This window comes from Rhinatrema bivittatum, chromosome 6, assembly GCF_901001135.1.
Source record: "Rhinatrema bivittatum chromosome 6, aRhiBiv1.1, whole genome shotgun sequence".
Classification (NCBI taxonomy): Eukaryota; Metazoa; Chordata; class Amphibia; order Gymnophiona; family Rhinatrematidae; genus Rhinatrema; species Rhinatrema bivittatum.
This window is the reverse complement of record NC_042620.1, coordinates 207,645,393-207,661,584: the sequence shown is the minus strand read 5'-3', so window position 1 is coordinate 207,661,584 and position 16,192 is coordinate 207,645,393. Positions and strand designations below refer to the sequence as shown.

At 43.8% G+C, this 16,192-nt stretch overlaps 1 protein-coding gene across 3 annotated transcripts in view; it reads left to right on the top strand.

Moving 5' to 3' along the window:
• The window catches only part of TRAF3IP1 (TRAF3 interacting protein 1), a 364,461-nt gene that overhangs the window by 90,301 nt on the left and 257,968 nt on the right, over positions 1–16,192 (top strand). For all 3 annotated transcript variants that reach the window (XM_029606494.1, XM_029606493.1, XM_029606495.1), the window contains exon 5: positions 1,518–1,955. In XM_029606494.1, coding sequence (XP_029462354.1) covers positions 1,518–1,955 — 438 coding nt within the window. The remainder of the gene's footprint in view (positions 1–1,517; positions 1,956–16,192) is intronic.

Sequence of the window (16,192 nt, the reverse complement as noted above, 5' to 3'; positions counted from 1 at the left end):
ATACTATAGATCACCTCAAACCGGACCCCATTGCCATACCTAAAACTTCCTATTTTTAATTGTGTGCCTTGTCTGTGATGACTAGATTGTAAGCTCCAAGAAGTAGGGACTGCCTACTGTGCATTTCTGTACAGTGCTGCATATATCTGGTATGTACTAAACAAATTATGATAATACTACAGCTAACAAAATAATGCCGGTGTGGTGAATCTCTCACCAGAGCTGTGCTACATACAGCACTCTAAATTGCTATAGAGAGAATCAAGTACCTTGGTAATCATGTGCATAGAGACTGACAGCTTATGTTCTTCCTTTTATCATATGAATATTAATTATCTGTTTTACATGTATTTGCATACAGCAAATCTCATTTACATACTCCTTTAGGTAAGCCAGGAAATTTTGCATCAGCATTAATGCTGACTTAGCATATGGTAACCACATTTAACACAGTTAAGGAAGTAATGCCCTTTAGTAAATAGGCCCCTTTGTGTGTCTTACTCAACTGTGATTGAGTATTAAGGTAGCAATACTGTTTTTTCTTTCTTTGCCTTTAGAAACTGTCTTGCATTTCAGGCTTCTGTGCTATACTCTAGAGTCTGCTGCTGCACATGCATTGCTTGCTACGATTTTAAAGTGTCATGTTCTTGTTTGAATAAAAGGCATAATATAGATTCAAAGCAAAAAAAAAAAGATGCAGTAAACTGCAGTGCAATGTGCAGAACAAAATATGAAGAAAAAGACCAGTATTTTCAATAATTCTCCCTGACAGAGTGATCATTGTTATCATGAAACATATAATTTTAAATAAGGAAGAAAATACTTCTGACACCTCAATTCTGTCTTATGCATGCTACAAAGTGAAAACTGTAATCATCAGTGAGAAAAACATCCTTACAAATTTGAACTTATTTGTGAAAATCTTAACATGTTCAGAAAGAAAATTTGTCTTAAATATACCACTTGCTCAATCAAATCCAACATGGCCAGTGTTTCATCTGTCGGCTGTCTCAGGGACTGATTTAAACATTCCGCGATATAAAATATATTTTATAATAAACTAAATTTAATTTGAATTTATTTATAAAATGTATTTTTATGTTGCATAATGTTTAAATCAGTCCTTGAAGAAGCTGATAGATGAAACACTGGCCATGTCTGATTTGATTGGGCAAGCGGAATATTTAAGATAGTTTGTTTTCACAAATTTTCTTTGTGAGCGATAAGAATTTCACAAAAAAATTCTAATTTCTGACTGATTGCAATTTTAACCTTGTAGTGTGTGTTAAACGCAGTTGAGGTGTAAGAAGTCTTTTCCTTCTTATTTAAAGTTATATGATCTATGATTGCAAGGATCATTCTGTCTGGGAGAATTATTGAAAACACTGATAGAGACTTTCTTCAGGTTTTATACTATAATCCAGTCATAAGAATGTCCAAGCACTATCTCCTCTTCTGAAAGTGTGAACTGTCTTGCATTCTCTTAAGTAATTTTAATGTATTTTTTCTTGTTTCAGGATAGGAAGGATTCTGAAATAAGGGACAGAAGCAGCAGCAGAGACCTGAAAGACCGGGAGCAATTGAAAGAAGAAAGAAAAACAGGAAAGGAAAAAGAAAAGTTTCGTGAAAGTGAGAAAGACAGTGATAAAGACATGCTTCAAGATGGAGAAAAACTTGACAAAGAGGGAAATCGTAACAGGTCATCTAGGCCAGACAAAGAGAGAGGAGAAAAGGGGCAGGAACGGGAAAAGAAGACTGATGGAGGAAAAGTAAGAGAAAGAAAAAGGGACAGAGAAAAAGGAAGAGAGAAAGACAAAGACCATGAGAGAGACCATGAGAGAGAAAGGGATCTAGAGAGAGAGAAACGAAGAGAACATGGCAAAGACATGGAGCGCTCAAGAGACAAGGGAAAAGAACAAGAAAAACCTAAAGAACTAGAGAAAGCAGAGAGAAAGGTAAGGAATAATTAAATAATATCACCTAGTCACAAGGAGGCCGATATTCAGCAATACTTATCCAGATAAAGGAGCGATTATCTGGTTACATTCAGCAGCCGCCACTTAGCTGGATAAGTGACTTATCCAGGTAAGTAGTTAGCTGGATATCGAGTGGGTAGGAAGTGGGTGGCACTACTTATCTTGCCAAATTAACCAGATAAGTAGCGATATTTGTACTTATTTGGTTAAGTTAATCAGATAAGTACGAAAAGAAGAGGTTCACCATAGTATCACAAATGGGTGATGCTATCCTCATAGTGTTGAATGGAATGCGATTTCTAGAGCTATCTAGGAATATACTTAAGTTCTAAGGAGCATGCACAGCAGTTCCTACAAATTTGTAAGCATGTACATGCCTCAGTTCTTAGTTTTCTGTCTGATTCTGTAATGCTTTTCCTTTGTTGTAAAAGTACATTTTATTTCTTTTCCGTGTTTTCTTTTTACATATCTTAAGATTTTTTTTAATCCTTTGACAAGGTAGTCTTTTGCATTATCTTTTAAGTTTTTATATTTTCCATTGTTTCAGCCTCGTTCCATTTTTTCCTGTGGCCTTTGGCAGGCCTCTCCGTCAGCATCTTTTTTTTCCTGATTATCTGTTTTTTTTAAAGTAGTTATTTTCTCTTGATTTTGTCAGTAATTTTTTCAGTGAAGTCTGATAAGACAAGTGATTTCAAGAAACCCAGAGTTTCTCAGCATTCAGACAGGTTAATCCATCACCAGTGGATTATGTACCTCTACCAGCAGATGGTGACAGAGCAAACCTGACGTCACGGTATATATACTCCTGCTGTGACATCAGCCCGCCAGTATTCGCTGCCTCTAGCAGATGGTGGACTTGCATCTCCCTGCTGGAGATTGCTTGTTTAAAAAAAAAGAAAGAGAAGGATTAATCACTCACTACTTCTCCTGAAGTGATACTTTATGGTCCCTCTCTTAGTTGAGTTCTCCTGAGGTGATATCTAGTGATCCTTCTCTCAGTCAAATGCCTTGGTCTGGTAGCCGGTTTCCATCATGGGCTTAATGTCAGGAGAGAATCAGCTAAGAGGCTAGCGGGTGCAGGAAACAGAGTGCAGTGGTGAAGGCATTAGCCCTCTCCTCCCGCTGTTGGAGACCAACTCTGTACTCGGCTCAGGAAAAGAGTTTAAAAAAAAAAAAAAAAGAGTAAGAAGAGAGAGATTTAGGGATTCTTCTGTTTCTGGTTTCCGAACCTTGGCATGCCAATCCACCATACATTCCCATCTCCGTGGGGGTCTTGGGGCGTTATGGGAGTTTTGGTGGGTTGAGCAGCCCTTTGGGCTAGGCTCCTCTCAGGCTTCTCTGGGATGCCACGTGATAGGCTGCAATGGCGTTTGACATCTTTCTTCTGCACAGGTCGCTGGTGAAAGCACTGCCTGACTTCGGTTTGTGCGTGTGTGTCCAGGTTCAGCATCCGTTAGGACTGCATGGTTGGACGTCCAAGGTTTGGGCATGCGTAATATGAGCTTTCAATGGAGAGTGTGAATATTTATATATATATATATATATATATACACACACACCTGTGTATATATAAGAACATAAGAACCTAAGTATGCCATACTAAGTCAGACCAAGGGTCCAGCAAGCCCAGCATCCTGTTTCCAACAGTGGCCAATCCAAGTCACAAGTACCTGGCAAGTTCCCAAACATTAAATAGATCCCAAGGTACTAATGCTGGCAAAAACAATGGTTATTCCCTGTTGATTAAAAGAACTTATCCAAACCTTTTTTAAACCCAGTTACACTAACTGCCTTTAAGCACATCCTCTGGCAATGAATTCCAGAGCGAAAATATGTGGTGAGTGAAAAAGAATTTTCTCCGATTTGTTTTAAATTAGCTACTTGCTAACTTGATGGAGTGCCCCCTTCTGTTATCTGAGAGAGTAAATAACCAATTTACATTAACTTGTTCAAGTCCTTTCATGATTTTGTAGACCTCTATCATATCCCCCCTCAGCTGTCTCTTCTCCAAGCTGAACAGCCCTAACCTCTTCAGCCTTCCTCAAAGGGCAGCAGTTCCGTGCCTCATATCATTTTGGTCACCCTTCTCTGTACCTTCTCCATCACAATTATATCTTTTTTGAGATGCAGCGACCAGAACTGCACACAGTATTCAAGGTGCAGTATCACCGTGGAGCGAAACAGAGGCATTATGACCTCCATCATTTTATTCACCTTTCCCTTCCTAATAATTCCTAACATTCTCTTTGCTTTTTTAACCGCCACAGCACCCTGAGCATCCTAATTTTTGGGCCTCCCATCTGGGCTTGCCAGGTACAGATGCGCTGTTGGACGCACAATTGTTCAACACTTGTGTTGTTGAATGTGCTGCCTCTGGATATCCTGTTTCAATGGTCCCATTAGCAAAGAAGCCTAAGGGGTCGATTTCAAAAAGGTCCATGCATGTGTCCATATGTGCGTGGTTCTCGGCTTGCGCATGTTATAAAATAAGGGTCCCATGTGCACATGCGCACTGGATTTTAATGTCTGCACGTGCATGTACGGGCAGGTGTCCTCCGCACATGGTGGGAATTCTAAAAAAATACGTGCGATGACATGATTATAAATAAATAAAAGAGCGGACTGGGAGGGAACTTCCCTAACCCTATCCTTCCTCCCTCTTCCCCTCTCCTTCCCAACCCTTAAGCCTATCCTAGCTTTCCCCAGTTTTTTTATTTCAATACTTACTGCTCTCCGGACTAGAAGTAAACTCTGCCCGGCACACACTTCCCCGAGACAGTGCCTAATGGCACTGTACCGGCCCAGCCCTCCATTTATTTCATTGTGCCCATGAAGGAGGGTTCTTTTCGGCCCTTCCTGGACTTGAAGGGAGTCAGTCGTCGTTTGCGAGTGACTTGTTTCTGCATGGAAACTGTACGCTCTGTGATAATGGCAGTACATTCGGGGGAGTTCCTTACGTCTCTGGATTTGTTAGAGGTGTATCTACATATACCCATTCATCTGGAGCATCAATGGTTTCTGTGGTTCACCATTTTGGAGCAACATTATCAGTTTCGAGCTCTCCCCTTTCACTTGGCCACCGCACCCAAGGTCAAGGTGGTGGTAGTGACAGTGTTGAGAGAGGATAGCATTCTGGTCCACCTGTACCTGGACCACTGGCTAATTCAGGCCAAAAGCTTGGAAGAGAGTCTTCAAGCCTCGCACAAGGTAGTCTCCTTGCTGCAGGAGCTAGGTTGGGTGGTGAACTTAGTTAAGAGCAATTTACAACCGTCCTAGATGCTGGAGTATCTCGGTTTTTGTTTTGACACAAAGCAAGGCAGGGTGTTTCTGCTGGAGATGTGCATTCAGAAGCTGATGGCTCAGGTGCCACTATTGATAGAAGCAATTCGCCTGACAGTAGTTTTACCTGCAGGTGCATGGTTTGATGGCGGCCAACCTAGAGGTGGTTCCATGGGCAAGGGTGCATATGTGTCCTCTTCAGCACATACTGCTTGCCCTGTGGAGTCTAAGTCTCAGGACTACCCAATACGGCTTCAGTTACTGGTGCAGATTGGCATCCAACTAAAATGGTATTGCAGGCAGATCATCTAAGGAAGGGAGTTTCCTTGCAAGCTCTGGACTGGCTGGTGCTCATGATGGATATACAAGCCTCCAGGGTTGAGGGGGGGCTCACTGTCAGGAGTTGATGGTGCTAAAATGCAGAGGACTTGCTCTGGAGCATCAGTTGTCTGGAAGGGCGTGCTGTTCAGTTGGCATGCTTGTGGTTTGCTGACTGCTTGCAGGGTCAAGCGGTCTGAGTGATGTCAGATAATGCGACGACAGTGGCTTACATTTATTTATTTATTTATTTAGGGTTTTTATATACCGGCATTCGAGAACGCAGTCCCATCATGCTGGTTCACATTAAAACAAGTGTGCATCGTAAACAAAACTAAAACAATGGTGCGGAAAAAGGCAGTTACAAATAACAGGGAGATTAGAACTTGGCAGAGAGAGAAGAGAAAGGACAGGTTATTAATTCAAACATGTAACGATAGTGTAAAATAATATAAAATTCAAACAATACATCAATTGCCAGGAAGGTACCAAGAGTTAACAAGTGGCGCAGGAAATAGACCAGCTCATGGTATGGGTGGAGATACATCTCTAGGAGATCTCTGTCCCCACCTTGCAGGAAAAGACAATGTGAGAGCCGATTTTCTGAGCAGACAGAATCTGGATCCAGGAGAATGAGAATTGTCGGCGAAGTGTTCCAGCTCATCGAAGGCCACAGGGGCCTACCGTATCTAGACTTGCTAGCGACGTCACACAATGCAAAGGCTCCTCATTACTTCAGTCATAGACGAGATCCAAAGTCTCTAGGCATCAATGTTCTAGTACAGGAGTGGCCAAAGAGCAAGCTTTTGTATGCCTTCTCTCTGTAGCCCTTGTTGGGCAAGTTGATTTGGAGGATTGAGAGACACATGGTGATGGTGCTTCTGGTGGCTCCCGACTGACCCAAACGGTCATGGTATTAAGATCTGTGGAGACTCTTGTCCGGCTCTCCTCTCCGTTTTCCTTTCCAAAGAGATCTGTTGTGACAGGGGCCTGTTCTTCATGAGGATCTGACTCGATTTTGTTTTAGAGTATGACCCTTGAAAAGGCTTGGTTGATGAAATGTGGATATTCCACTGTGGTGATTTCCACCTTGCTTCGAGTTTGGAAGTTCTCAACCGCCTATGTTCTGGTTTGGCGAATGTTTTAAGCTTGGTGCGAGGAACGAGGGGATCATCTTTGTTCGGTTAAGAACACACTCATTTTGGACTTCTTGCAGATTGGGTTGATTCTAGGCTTGACCCTTAATTCCTTGAAGATACAGGTGGCGGCTATTGCCTATTTCCAGAGCCAGGTGAATAGACGATCCTTGTCGGCTCATCCAGAAGCTGCCCAGTTCTTGAAGGGGTGAAGCTTCTTCGGCCTCCCTTGCAGTTGTCTGTGCCTTTGAGGATGCTCAATCCAAGGACGTCAGATTGGAGCTTATGTGGCCTGGTATGGGCCCATCCTGCTTTTCCTGAGTAGGATTCTCCAGGGACTATAGACATTTCTGCAGAGGCGCTGTTGGAGTCAATTTTTGTTAGTTTTGTTGAGGATGTATATAGTGGTTAGGCCGTATGGATTCAGAGTTTTCACCCAGACACAGACTAGTTTGAAGGCCACAGGCCAACCTCTGAGTGAACTCCTATTTACTGTCTTGCACAGTGAAATATTTACGAACAGGCAAGAGTCAATTTAATTATTATCCCAGGACAAGCAGGATGCTAGTCCTCACATATGGGTGACGTCACTGACGGAGCCCTATTGCGGGAAAACTTCTGTCAAAGTTTCTAGAAACCTTTGTCTGGCACTGTGAGGCCACTGAGCATGCCCAGCATGCTATGATGAAATATTTACGAACAGGCAAGAGTCAATTTAATTATTCAACTAAGTCTGTGATGAGAAAGCTAGCAATTAACTTATACTAAAGCCTGAGAGAGAAAGTGAAGGTCACACAGCTGAGCCTGAAATTTGATAAGAACTCGAGGGAGGAAATGCCACTGCTTCCTCAAGCATTTTGTAGTGTATAAGGAGAGAGAGAGAGAGGAGAGAGTCCTGGACGAGATAGTAAAGGCTGATCCTTTGAAAATATTTTATTTAATTTTTTTTTTATTTAGTATTTTTCTATACCGACCTTCATGGTTAAATACCATATCAGATCGGTTTACATCGAACAGGGGGACTGTAACAGAAAACTTTTATAAACAAGTAAATAAACAGAAGAATCAAAGTTACATTCAACATGGATGGTAAACTTGGAGGCATAAGCAGCTGGAAAGAAAAGGCCTAAGAGAGCAGGAGGTTAGGAAACATAAAACCAACACGGTAACATGGCTAGTGCTTGTTAGATGGTTAGAAGAGACTAGTCCTTGTATAGAGGTTGGAGGAGGACAAAGTCCATAGTTCTTGGGGAGTGTTAAATGTAAGCTTTTTATATCTATGTAGCAATTAAGAACATAAGAACATGCCATACTGGGTCAGACCAAGGGTCCATCAAGCCCAGCATCCTGTTTCCAACAGTGGCCAATCCAGGCCATAAGAATCTGGCAAGTACCCAAAAACTAAGTCTATTCCATGTTACCATTGCTAGTAATAGCGGTGGTTATTATCTAAGCCAACTTAATTAATAGCAGGTAATGGACTTCTCCTCCAAGAACTTATCCAATCCTTTTTTAAACACAGCTGTACTAACTGCACTAACCACATCGTCTGGCAACAGATTCCAGAGTTTAATTGTGCGTTGAGTGAAAAAGAACTTGTTAATATCTACCGTTACTACTACCATGTAATCTGATTTTTTTTGTTCTGTCGTCCTACTGTTCAAATAAACTCACTTTCCTAAATACCTGGAACCGTGATGTACTGAATCATAGTTTGTGTGTGGCTCTTTGTGTTGGACATTAGCTCCTGGGTTCAAGTCCCTAGGTATAATCCCAGTAATTGTATGTGGCTATCTGTGTAGGGAATAAGCCCCTAGGTGTAATCCCAGTAATTTTGTGTGTTTATATTGCGTAAGTTCCCGAGTGATGTCTACAAAATCATGAAAGGACTTGAACAAGTTAATGTAAATCGGATATTTGCTCTCTCAGATAATAGAAGGGCCAGGGGGCACTCCATGAAGTTAGCAAGTAGCTCATTTAAAACAAATAGAAGAAAATTATTTTTCATTCAGCACATAATTAAGATCTGAAATTCATTGCCAGAGGATGTGGTTACATCATTTAGTGTAAATGGGTCTAAAATAGGTTTGGATAAGTTCCTTGAGGATAAATCCATAAACTACTATTACGGTAATCAATAAGCAATAGTAGCTTGTGATCTGTCTAATGTTTGGGTACTTGTCTCAGGTACTTGTGACCTGGATTGCCACTGTTGGAAACAGGATACTGGGCTTGATGGACCCTTGGTCTGACCCAGTATGGCATTTCTTATGTTCTTATGTTCTAAGCCCTTCAGGTAACCCCCAGCGTAGACATCAGTGAGATTAGCCCTCCCCAGTTCAGAGCCCCTGGGCAGAATACCAGTGTGCAAAGCCTGAACCCGTAACAGATGCCCAGCTGAGACAGTGATACCTTCTAAGCAGGGTTGTGTACTCGAGGATCCCACTTTGTCACCACATGCAAACACTGCGGTATAGGGATCTCTGATGATATGCAGGAGGATATGGAGGATTCTGACGAGGATTTGGGTTTCTCCCCTCAGGATGAGGGTGAAATTCCTCCGGATTTAGAGCCACATTGAATTCTATTCCATTTCTTTCATAGCGTTGAATTACCGAGTCGGTTATCTCAGAATCTGAAGTCGCTTGGTGTGGCTGGGGGTAACTCTACGGGTGTACAAAAGACGGATCCCGTTTTTGTCACCCTACACAAGCATCATGTTTCTTTCCCCTCCTGGATGCAATTCAAGAGTTGATTGCCTTTGTATGGAATGCTCCAGAAGCAAACCTTAAAGGGGGACACGCTTTGGCGGGTCTGTATCCCTTGGAACCGGTAGCGAGAGAACAATTATGTTTTCCAAATGTGGAAGTGCTGGTTTGTTCTGTTTCTAAGCAGATCACCATTCTGATAGAAGGAGCGGCTGCTCTAATGGATGCTCAGGATAGGAGAATTGATGCTATCCTTAAGCAGGCCTTGCAAACATGGCAATGCTTTTGCACATTGCCTCTTGTTGCTTCCTGGGGGTTTAGACTAGTCTACTCCTCTTTCAGGAGCCTGAGGGAGTGGGTCGAATAGTGGAGCAGTGATGGAAATAGGAAGCCACCTTTTTAGTTAATGCGGGCTGTGACTTTGTTCACTTTGCTGCCAGAGGGGTGGCTTCTGGGAGAGTGGCTAGGCTTCAGCCTTGGTTGTGAAATTGGTTGGCAGTCAAAATTTTTAAGTCCAGTCTCACAAGTTTACCCTTTAGGGGTTCTCTTTTATTTCGAAGTGAGTTAGAGAACATGGTTCATAGATGAGGGGAATCCCAGGGCCCTCATTTGGCAGAGGATAAGAAGCCGGCATCGCATCCTTTGGGCAAGAGGCCATGCTAGAGACTACAGCGTTGTCGTTCCTATAGGGGACCTACTAATCAGAGGTCTCAATCTTTTTATAAGTCTCAGTCCTTTCAATCCAGGAGCCTCATAAGAATGCGGGCTCTGGGAATGGAGCAACCTTGTCTGGTTCACTTTTTTCAGAGCTGGGTCCGAATCATGTTGAACCCATGGGTTCTGGAAATCTTAAGAGAAGGCTATGCTTTAGAGTTTCTTTGCATTCCTCTGGATGCCTTGTTGTCTCTCCTTGTAATTCCCTATAGGTGGCTGTGGAGACTTCCTTAAAAGAGGTTGTTAGACTTGAAAGCCATAATCGCTAGAATATATGTGTCACTATTCCATTTTGTAAAAACACAAAAAACAAACGAACAAGGAGTGATCCTTTTGCCCCTCCTAGATCTCTAGGAAGTCATTCATCATTTGCAGGTGACTCATTTCCATATGGAAGCTCAGCACTCCGTAATAATGGCAGTGTAATCAAGAGACGTCTTCCATTTCTAGATTTGACGGAGGCATTTCGACATATTCCCATTCTACAGGAACATCACTAGTTCCTGCGCTTTGCGTTCTAGGTTGTCATTATCAGTTTCAGGCCCTGCCTTCCGATTGGCTACTGTGCCCAGGATCTTCGCTGAGGTCATGGTGGCGGTAGAGGCGCCCTTCGGTAAGGACAGGATCTTTGTTTACCCGTATTTGGATGAAGGTTAATTTGGGCCTAAAGCATGAACACTTGGCTTCTCGCGAGGTGGTCTCATTTCTGCAAGAGCTAGGCTGGGTGGTGAACTGGCCAAGAGCAGCTTATAGCCACCTCAATCACTAAAGTATCTTGGCGTCCATGTTGATACATAGCAGGGCTGAGTGTTTCGGCCAGGGAGTCACAGTCAGAAGTTGATTGCTCCCGTCTATGAGCCTGACAGTGTGACCTTATCTACAGGTCCTAGGTTTGATGGCAACCACATTGGAAGTTTTTTCCAGGGCAAGGGTGCACATGTGGCCGTGTCAGCATGTGTTTCCAATAGAGGTGAGCACTCACTTGCAATGGTGGTTGCGAGCGGCTCTTCTCAGGAAGGGAGTTTCCTTAGAGACACTAGAATGGTAGTACAAGGTCGCTGGAGCACCGATGAGAATCAATCGATTGGAGGCAAATAAGTCCAGAAGATGTTGCTGTGCCCATACCATGAGCGTCTCCATTAGCTCTGACACCTGAGGGCTCTTGGTTCCGGCTTGATGAAGGATGTAAACTACCATCCAACCCAAGCTTCTAGAGCAGGGATGGGCAATTCCAGTCCTCGAGGGCCGCAAACCGGTTGGGTTTTCAGGATATCCCTAATGAATATGCACGAGAGAGATTTGCATGCACTCTGCCTCAGTCGCATGTAAATCGTTTTCATGCATATTCATTAGGGATATCCTGAAAACCTGACTGGTTTGCAGCCCTTGAGGACCGGAATTGCCCACCCCTGTTCTAGAGGCATGGATGGCAGGATCATATCGACCAATGTATCTACGGTGGTTTACATCCTTCATCAGCCGGAACCAAGAGCCCTCAGGTGTCAGAGCAAATGGATGCGCTCATAGTATGGACAGAGCAACATTTTCTGGACTTATTCGCCTCCCACATAGCCAGAAAGGTGGTTGGGGCTTGGACACTGGAGAGTGGAAGTTGTCAGCCGAGGCCTTTCCACTCATGGTGGTACGCTGGGATCACCCATTTCTGGATTTGCTAGCAACTTAAGAAAATGTGAAGTTCCACAGTTCTTCAGTCACAAACGGGATATGAAAGCTCTGCGTATTGCCGTTTTTGTTCCAGCAGAGCTGTAGGGGAGGAGGGTCTATATGCCTTCCTGCCATAATAACCATTATTAAATTGGGCCGTGCGAAAGTTCGCAAGCCAAACCAAAACTGCTTCTGGTGACTCCCGATTGGCCTGAAAGCTGTGGTATGTCGGTCTGCGGAGGCTGGTGGTGGGCAGTCCTCTCAGGCGGCTGCCCTGGATGGACCTATTGTGGCATGGGCCCATTATACTTGCCGATCTGTGTGGGTTTTGTGCCAGTGATTCCACCTTTCTCTTGGCTGAACATTTTTTGTGACTTTGACTTATGTTAGAGTTTGGAATGTTTTCAAGGCCTGGTGTAAGGAGTGAGGTTTTCAGTCTCTCAAAGTGAAAATTCTATTAATTTTGGAAGTTTCAAGTGGCAGCTCTCGCCTCTTCTACGAGGCGAGTCACTGGAGGGCCTTGGTTTTCCCGTCCAATGTGTCTCAGTTCTTGAAGGGCATAAAGAATCTTCGTCCCTCCTGGTGGCTACCAGTGCCCTTGTGGATCCTTAATCTAGTTCTGGTTTCTTGGCGGATCCTGCCTTCTGACCATATGTAGCCTCTCCTTGAAGCTATTGCCCTTGAAGCAGTTTTTTCTTTGTGTGACTCTGGGAACAGTGCAGCTGCAGACTGTACACTCTTTTGTCAAAAGTCAGAATTTTGTTTGCATTGGTCCATTTTTCCTGCCCATTCTGGACAGGAATAGAGATGAGAGTGAATATTGTCTCTTGCATGCTTTGGATGTCGACCGGCATCTGAGGTGATGTTTGGAGGCTACTAAGCCAGACAAGAGGTCCGCTAGATTGTTCCTGCTCCAAGGTGGAGATAAACAAAGTGAACCGGCAATGCGAGCTACTATAACCCTTTGGATAAATGAGGTCATCATGGTCACCTCTGTGGATGCCAAGATTCCTTTCTCTAAGTGACTTAGAACATATTCTACTAGAGCTCAGGCGGTATTGTGGACAGAGCCTTGGTTTTGTGCTCTGGCCGAGTTTTCCTGAGCAGCAAGGTAGTCTTCCTTGCATACCTGCTCAGGCTTTACTGCTTGGATGTTTGGGCTCTGAAGGGCCTTCACGTGTGCAGGATTATCTGGATTGAGGGTAGCCTCCTGCCCTGTTCAGGAGTAGCTTTTGATACATCCCGCTTGTGGAGATTGGCCTGCATGAGTGCAGAGAAAGGAGCAATTACTACTTACCTAATAATTTCCTTTCCTCTAATGAAGGCAGGCCAATCCCCGACCAGCCTTCAGCTGCTGATTTAAGTACGGATGTTGCTATTCGTTGGAGGACTGGTAAGTGTCTTAATCGGTCCTTCAGTTTAATGAGCGTTAATTCTTTTGTCTGCACTCAGTGTTCTTTATTGGATGGAGGCATGAATGGTTGATTGTTAATAATCATTTTCAAGTATAATGTTTGTCCATACTTTGGCTTTTCCAGAGAATACTGGTGGGCTAATGTCATTATGTCAGCTTTTACTTTGTCTCCATCTGCTTGTAGAGGTGGATAACTCACTTGTGGGGATTGGCCTGTCTTTATTTGAGGAAAGGAAATTATCAGATATGTAGTAATTTCTCCATAGGCATTTTCCCCTCCTCAGTCTACACATAGTACTTCATAATGATGAAGCAAAATCAGGTTTTTAGAAATTTGTGCAAATTTAAAAACTAAACTGAAAAATCACATTTATATAACTATTCAGACCTTTGCTATGACACTCATAATTGAGCTCACGTGCATCCTGTTTCCATTGATCATCCTTGAGATGTTTCTTCAACTTGATTGGAGTCCACCTGTGGTAAATTTAATTGATTGGACATGATTTGGAAAGGCACATACCTATCTATATAATGTCCCACAGCTGACAGTGCATGTTAGAGCAAAATCAAAGCCATGAAGTCAAAGGAATTGTCTAGACCTCTGGGACAGGATTTTGTCAAGGCACAGTTCTGGGGAAGGCTACAAAAAAATTGCTGCAGCATTGAAAGTCCCAAAAAACATAGTAGCCTCCACCATTCTTAAATGAGGGAAATTTGGAATGAGGCTTAGGGCCATGTACCTCAATGGAATGGAGAATGTAATTGAGGACAGACTGAGTCGAGCCTTCTGACTCCACAATTGGTCTCTGGATCAAGGGGTCACGAATCGGATCTTCCGCCTCTGGGAAAGCCTGGATGAGGAACTCTTTGCAGCGCTTTGGAACAGGAAGGTTCTTCAATTATGCTCCCTGTTCAGGATGCGTGGCAAACCAGCCTCAGGCGCCTTCGCCATTATTGGGGCAAGGGTGTCCTGTATGTATATCCTCTAGCTCCAGCTGTTGTGCTGTACATGAGAGAGAGTTTTTTTGAAAATAAAGGATGTGGTGGCCCAAATCCGGGACTACCATGCGACCTTACATCAGTTCTCTACTGGCACCCAGGAACCACCATCCTCAGCTAGGAGGTTGTCGAGGTTTGGACCTAGGACGTCGTCCTTCCACCCGAAGAGGTAGTACCCTCTGCCACCTCATTCCTGTTAGCAACACTAGGGCTCTCTTGGCTATCCCAGGCAACACAGAGAGTCCCAAGCCCCAGATGGCACATCAGTCAACTCCTGAAATGGGGTTTTGACTGGATCGAAGGGGATAAAGCCAAGTTGTCCGTACCTGGGACGATGGACCTTCAAGCTGGGAGAAGGCTTTGGTTCTTAGCGAACCGGTGGCTCAGTGTAATCTTGGAGCAATGGTGCTTTCCATTGTACATGAGGGGTACAAATTGATCCTATTGGATACCCCACAAGATTGCCCCCGAGCCCATTGTGGGTCCCTGTAGCACATCAGGAAGTGCCAGTAGCAGAGCTCTCCTCCCTTCTAATGGCCAGAGTTGTCAAACCTGTTCTACCAGGGCAGAGAGGGTGGGGATTTTAGTCCTAGTACTTCCTGATAACAAAGAAAACAACAGGGATTTAGTCCCATCCTAGACCTAAGGTTCTTGAAAAAATGTATAAAAAAAAAAAGTTCAAGATGTTTTCCCTGGTGTTCCGGGTTCAGACTGTGCACACTGGCATTCTGCCCAGGGGCTCTGACCTGGGGGCTAATCTCACTGGGGGTTACCTGAGGAGCTTATCGACTGCATGCACACAGGACTACCAATATAAACACACACAATTACTGGGATTATACCGGGGGGCTTGAACCCAGGAGCTTATTCCCTGCACAAACTTTGATTCAGTACATCATTGTTCCAGGTACTTAGGAAAGTAAGTTTATTTGAGCAATAGGAGGATAGAACAAATAAAATCAGATCATATAGAAGTAATGGTAGATAATGACAATTGCTACATATATATAAAAAGCTTACATGTTTCCCAAGGATCAGCCTCTGCTAGCACGTCCAGAGAGTGCTCTCCCTCTCTCTCTCGCTGTTGTTTTCCCTTCTACACTACAATGCTTGGGAAAGCAGGGATGTTCCCTCCTTCTAAGTTCTTTTCAAATTTCAGGCACAGCTTTGTGGCCTTCATTCTTTCTCAGGCTTTAGTATTTTGCTTGCTTTCTCATCATAGACCTAATGGAATAACTAAAATAAACAGACTCTTGCCTGTTCATAAACATTTCATAGTGCAAAACAGTAAATAGGAGTTCACTGAGAGGTTGGCCTGTGGCCTTCAAACAAGTCTGTCTGGGTGAGAATTCTGAATCCATACAGCCTAACCTCTAAATACATCCTCAGCAAAAGTAACAAAAATGACTGCAACACTTGGGCACTCTGATCCCCTTCTTGCAAAAAGGGGACCTGCTATGCTCCCTAGATGTAAAGGAAGCTTACATTCATATCAAGATCTTCCCAAGTCACAGGAAGTATCTCTGATTTGTCATGGGAAAACAGCACTTCCAGTATCATGTTCTGCCGTTTGAGCTTGTGTCAGCCTCATGTGTCTATAAAATGCCTAGCTGGGATAGTTGCGCACTTTTGCAGACAAAGAGTTCCGTTTTCCTGTCCTTGGATGATTGGCTGATCAAGAGAATCTCTCTGGTGGGGGCTGATGAGTCCATGCGCTCGACCATCTGGGTGCTGGAGTCACTAGGATTTGCTGTCAATTACCCCATGTCCCATCTCAGCCCGTAAGCACAATTGGATTTCATTGGAGCCCTGCTAGACATGGCTCAGGCCAAGGCCTTCCTCCCCCGGCAATAGGCCATGAACCTGATGGCCATTGAGGTAGGGATTTAACAGAGCTAGCAGGCGACAGCCTGGCACATATTGTGGCTGTTGAGCTACATGGCCATGACAGTACATGTCATTTCCTTGGCACATTAACAC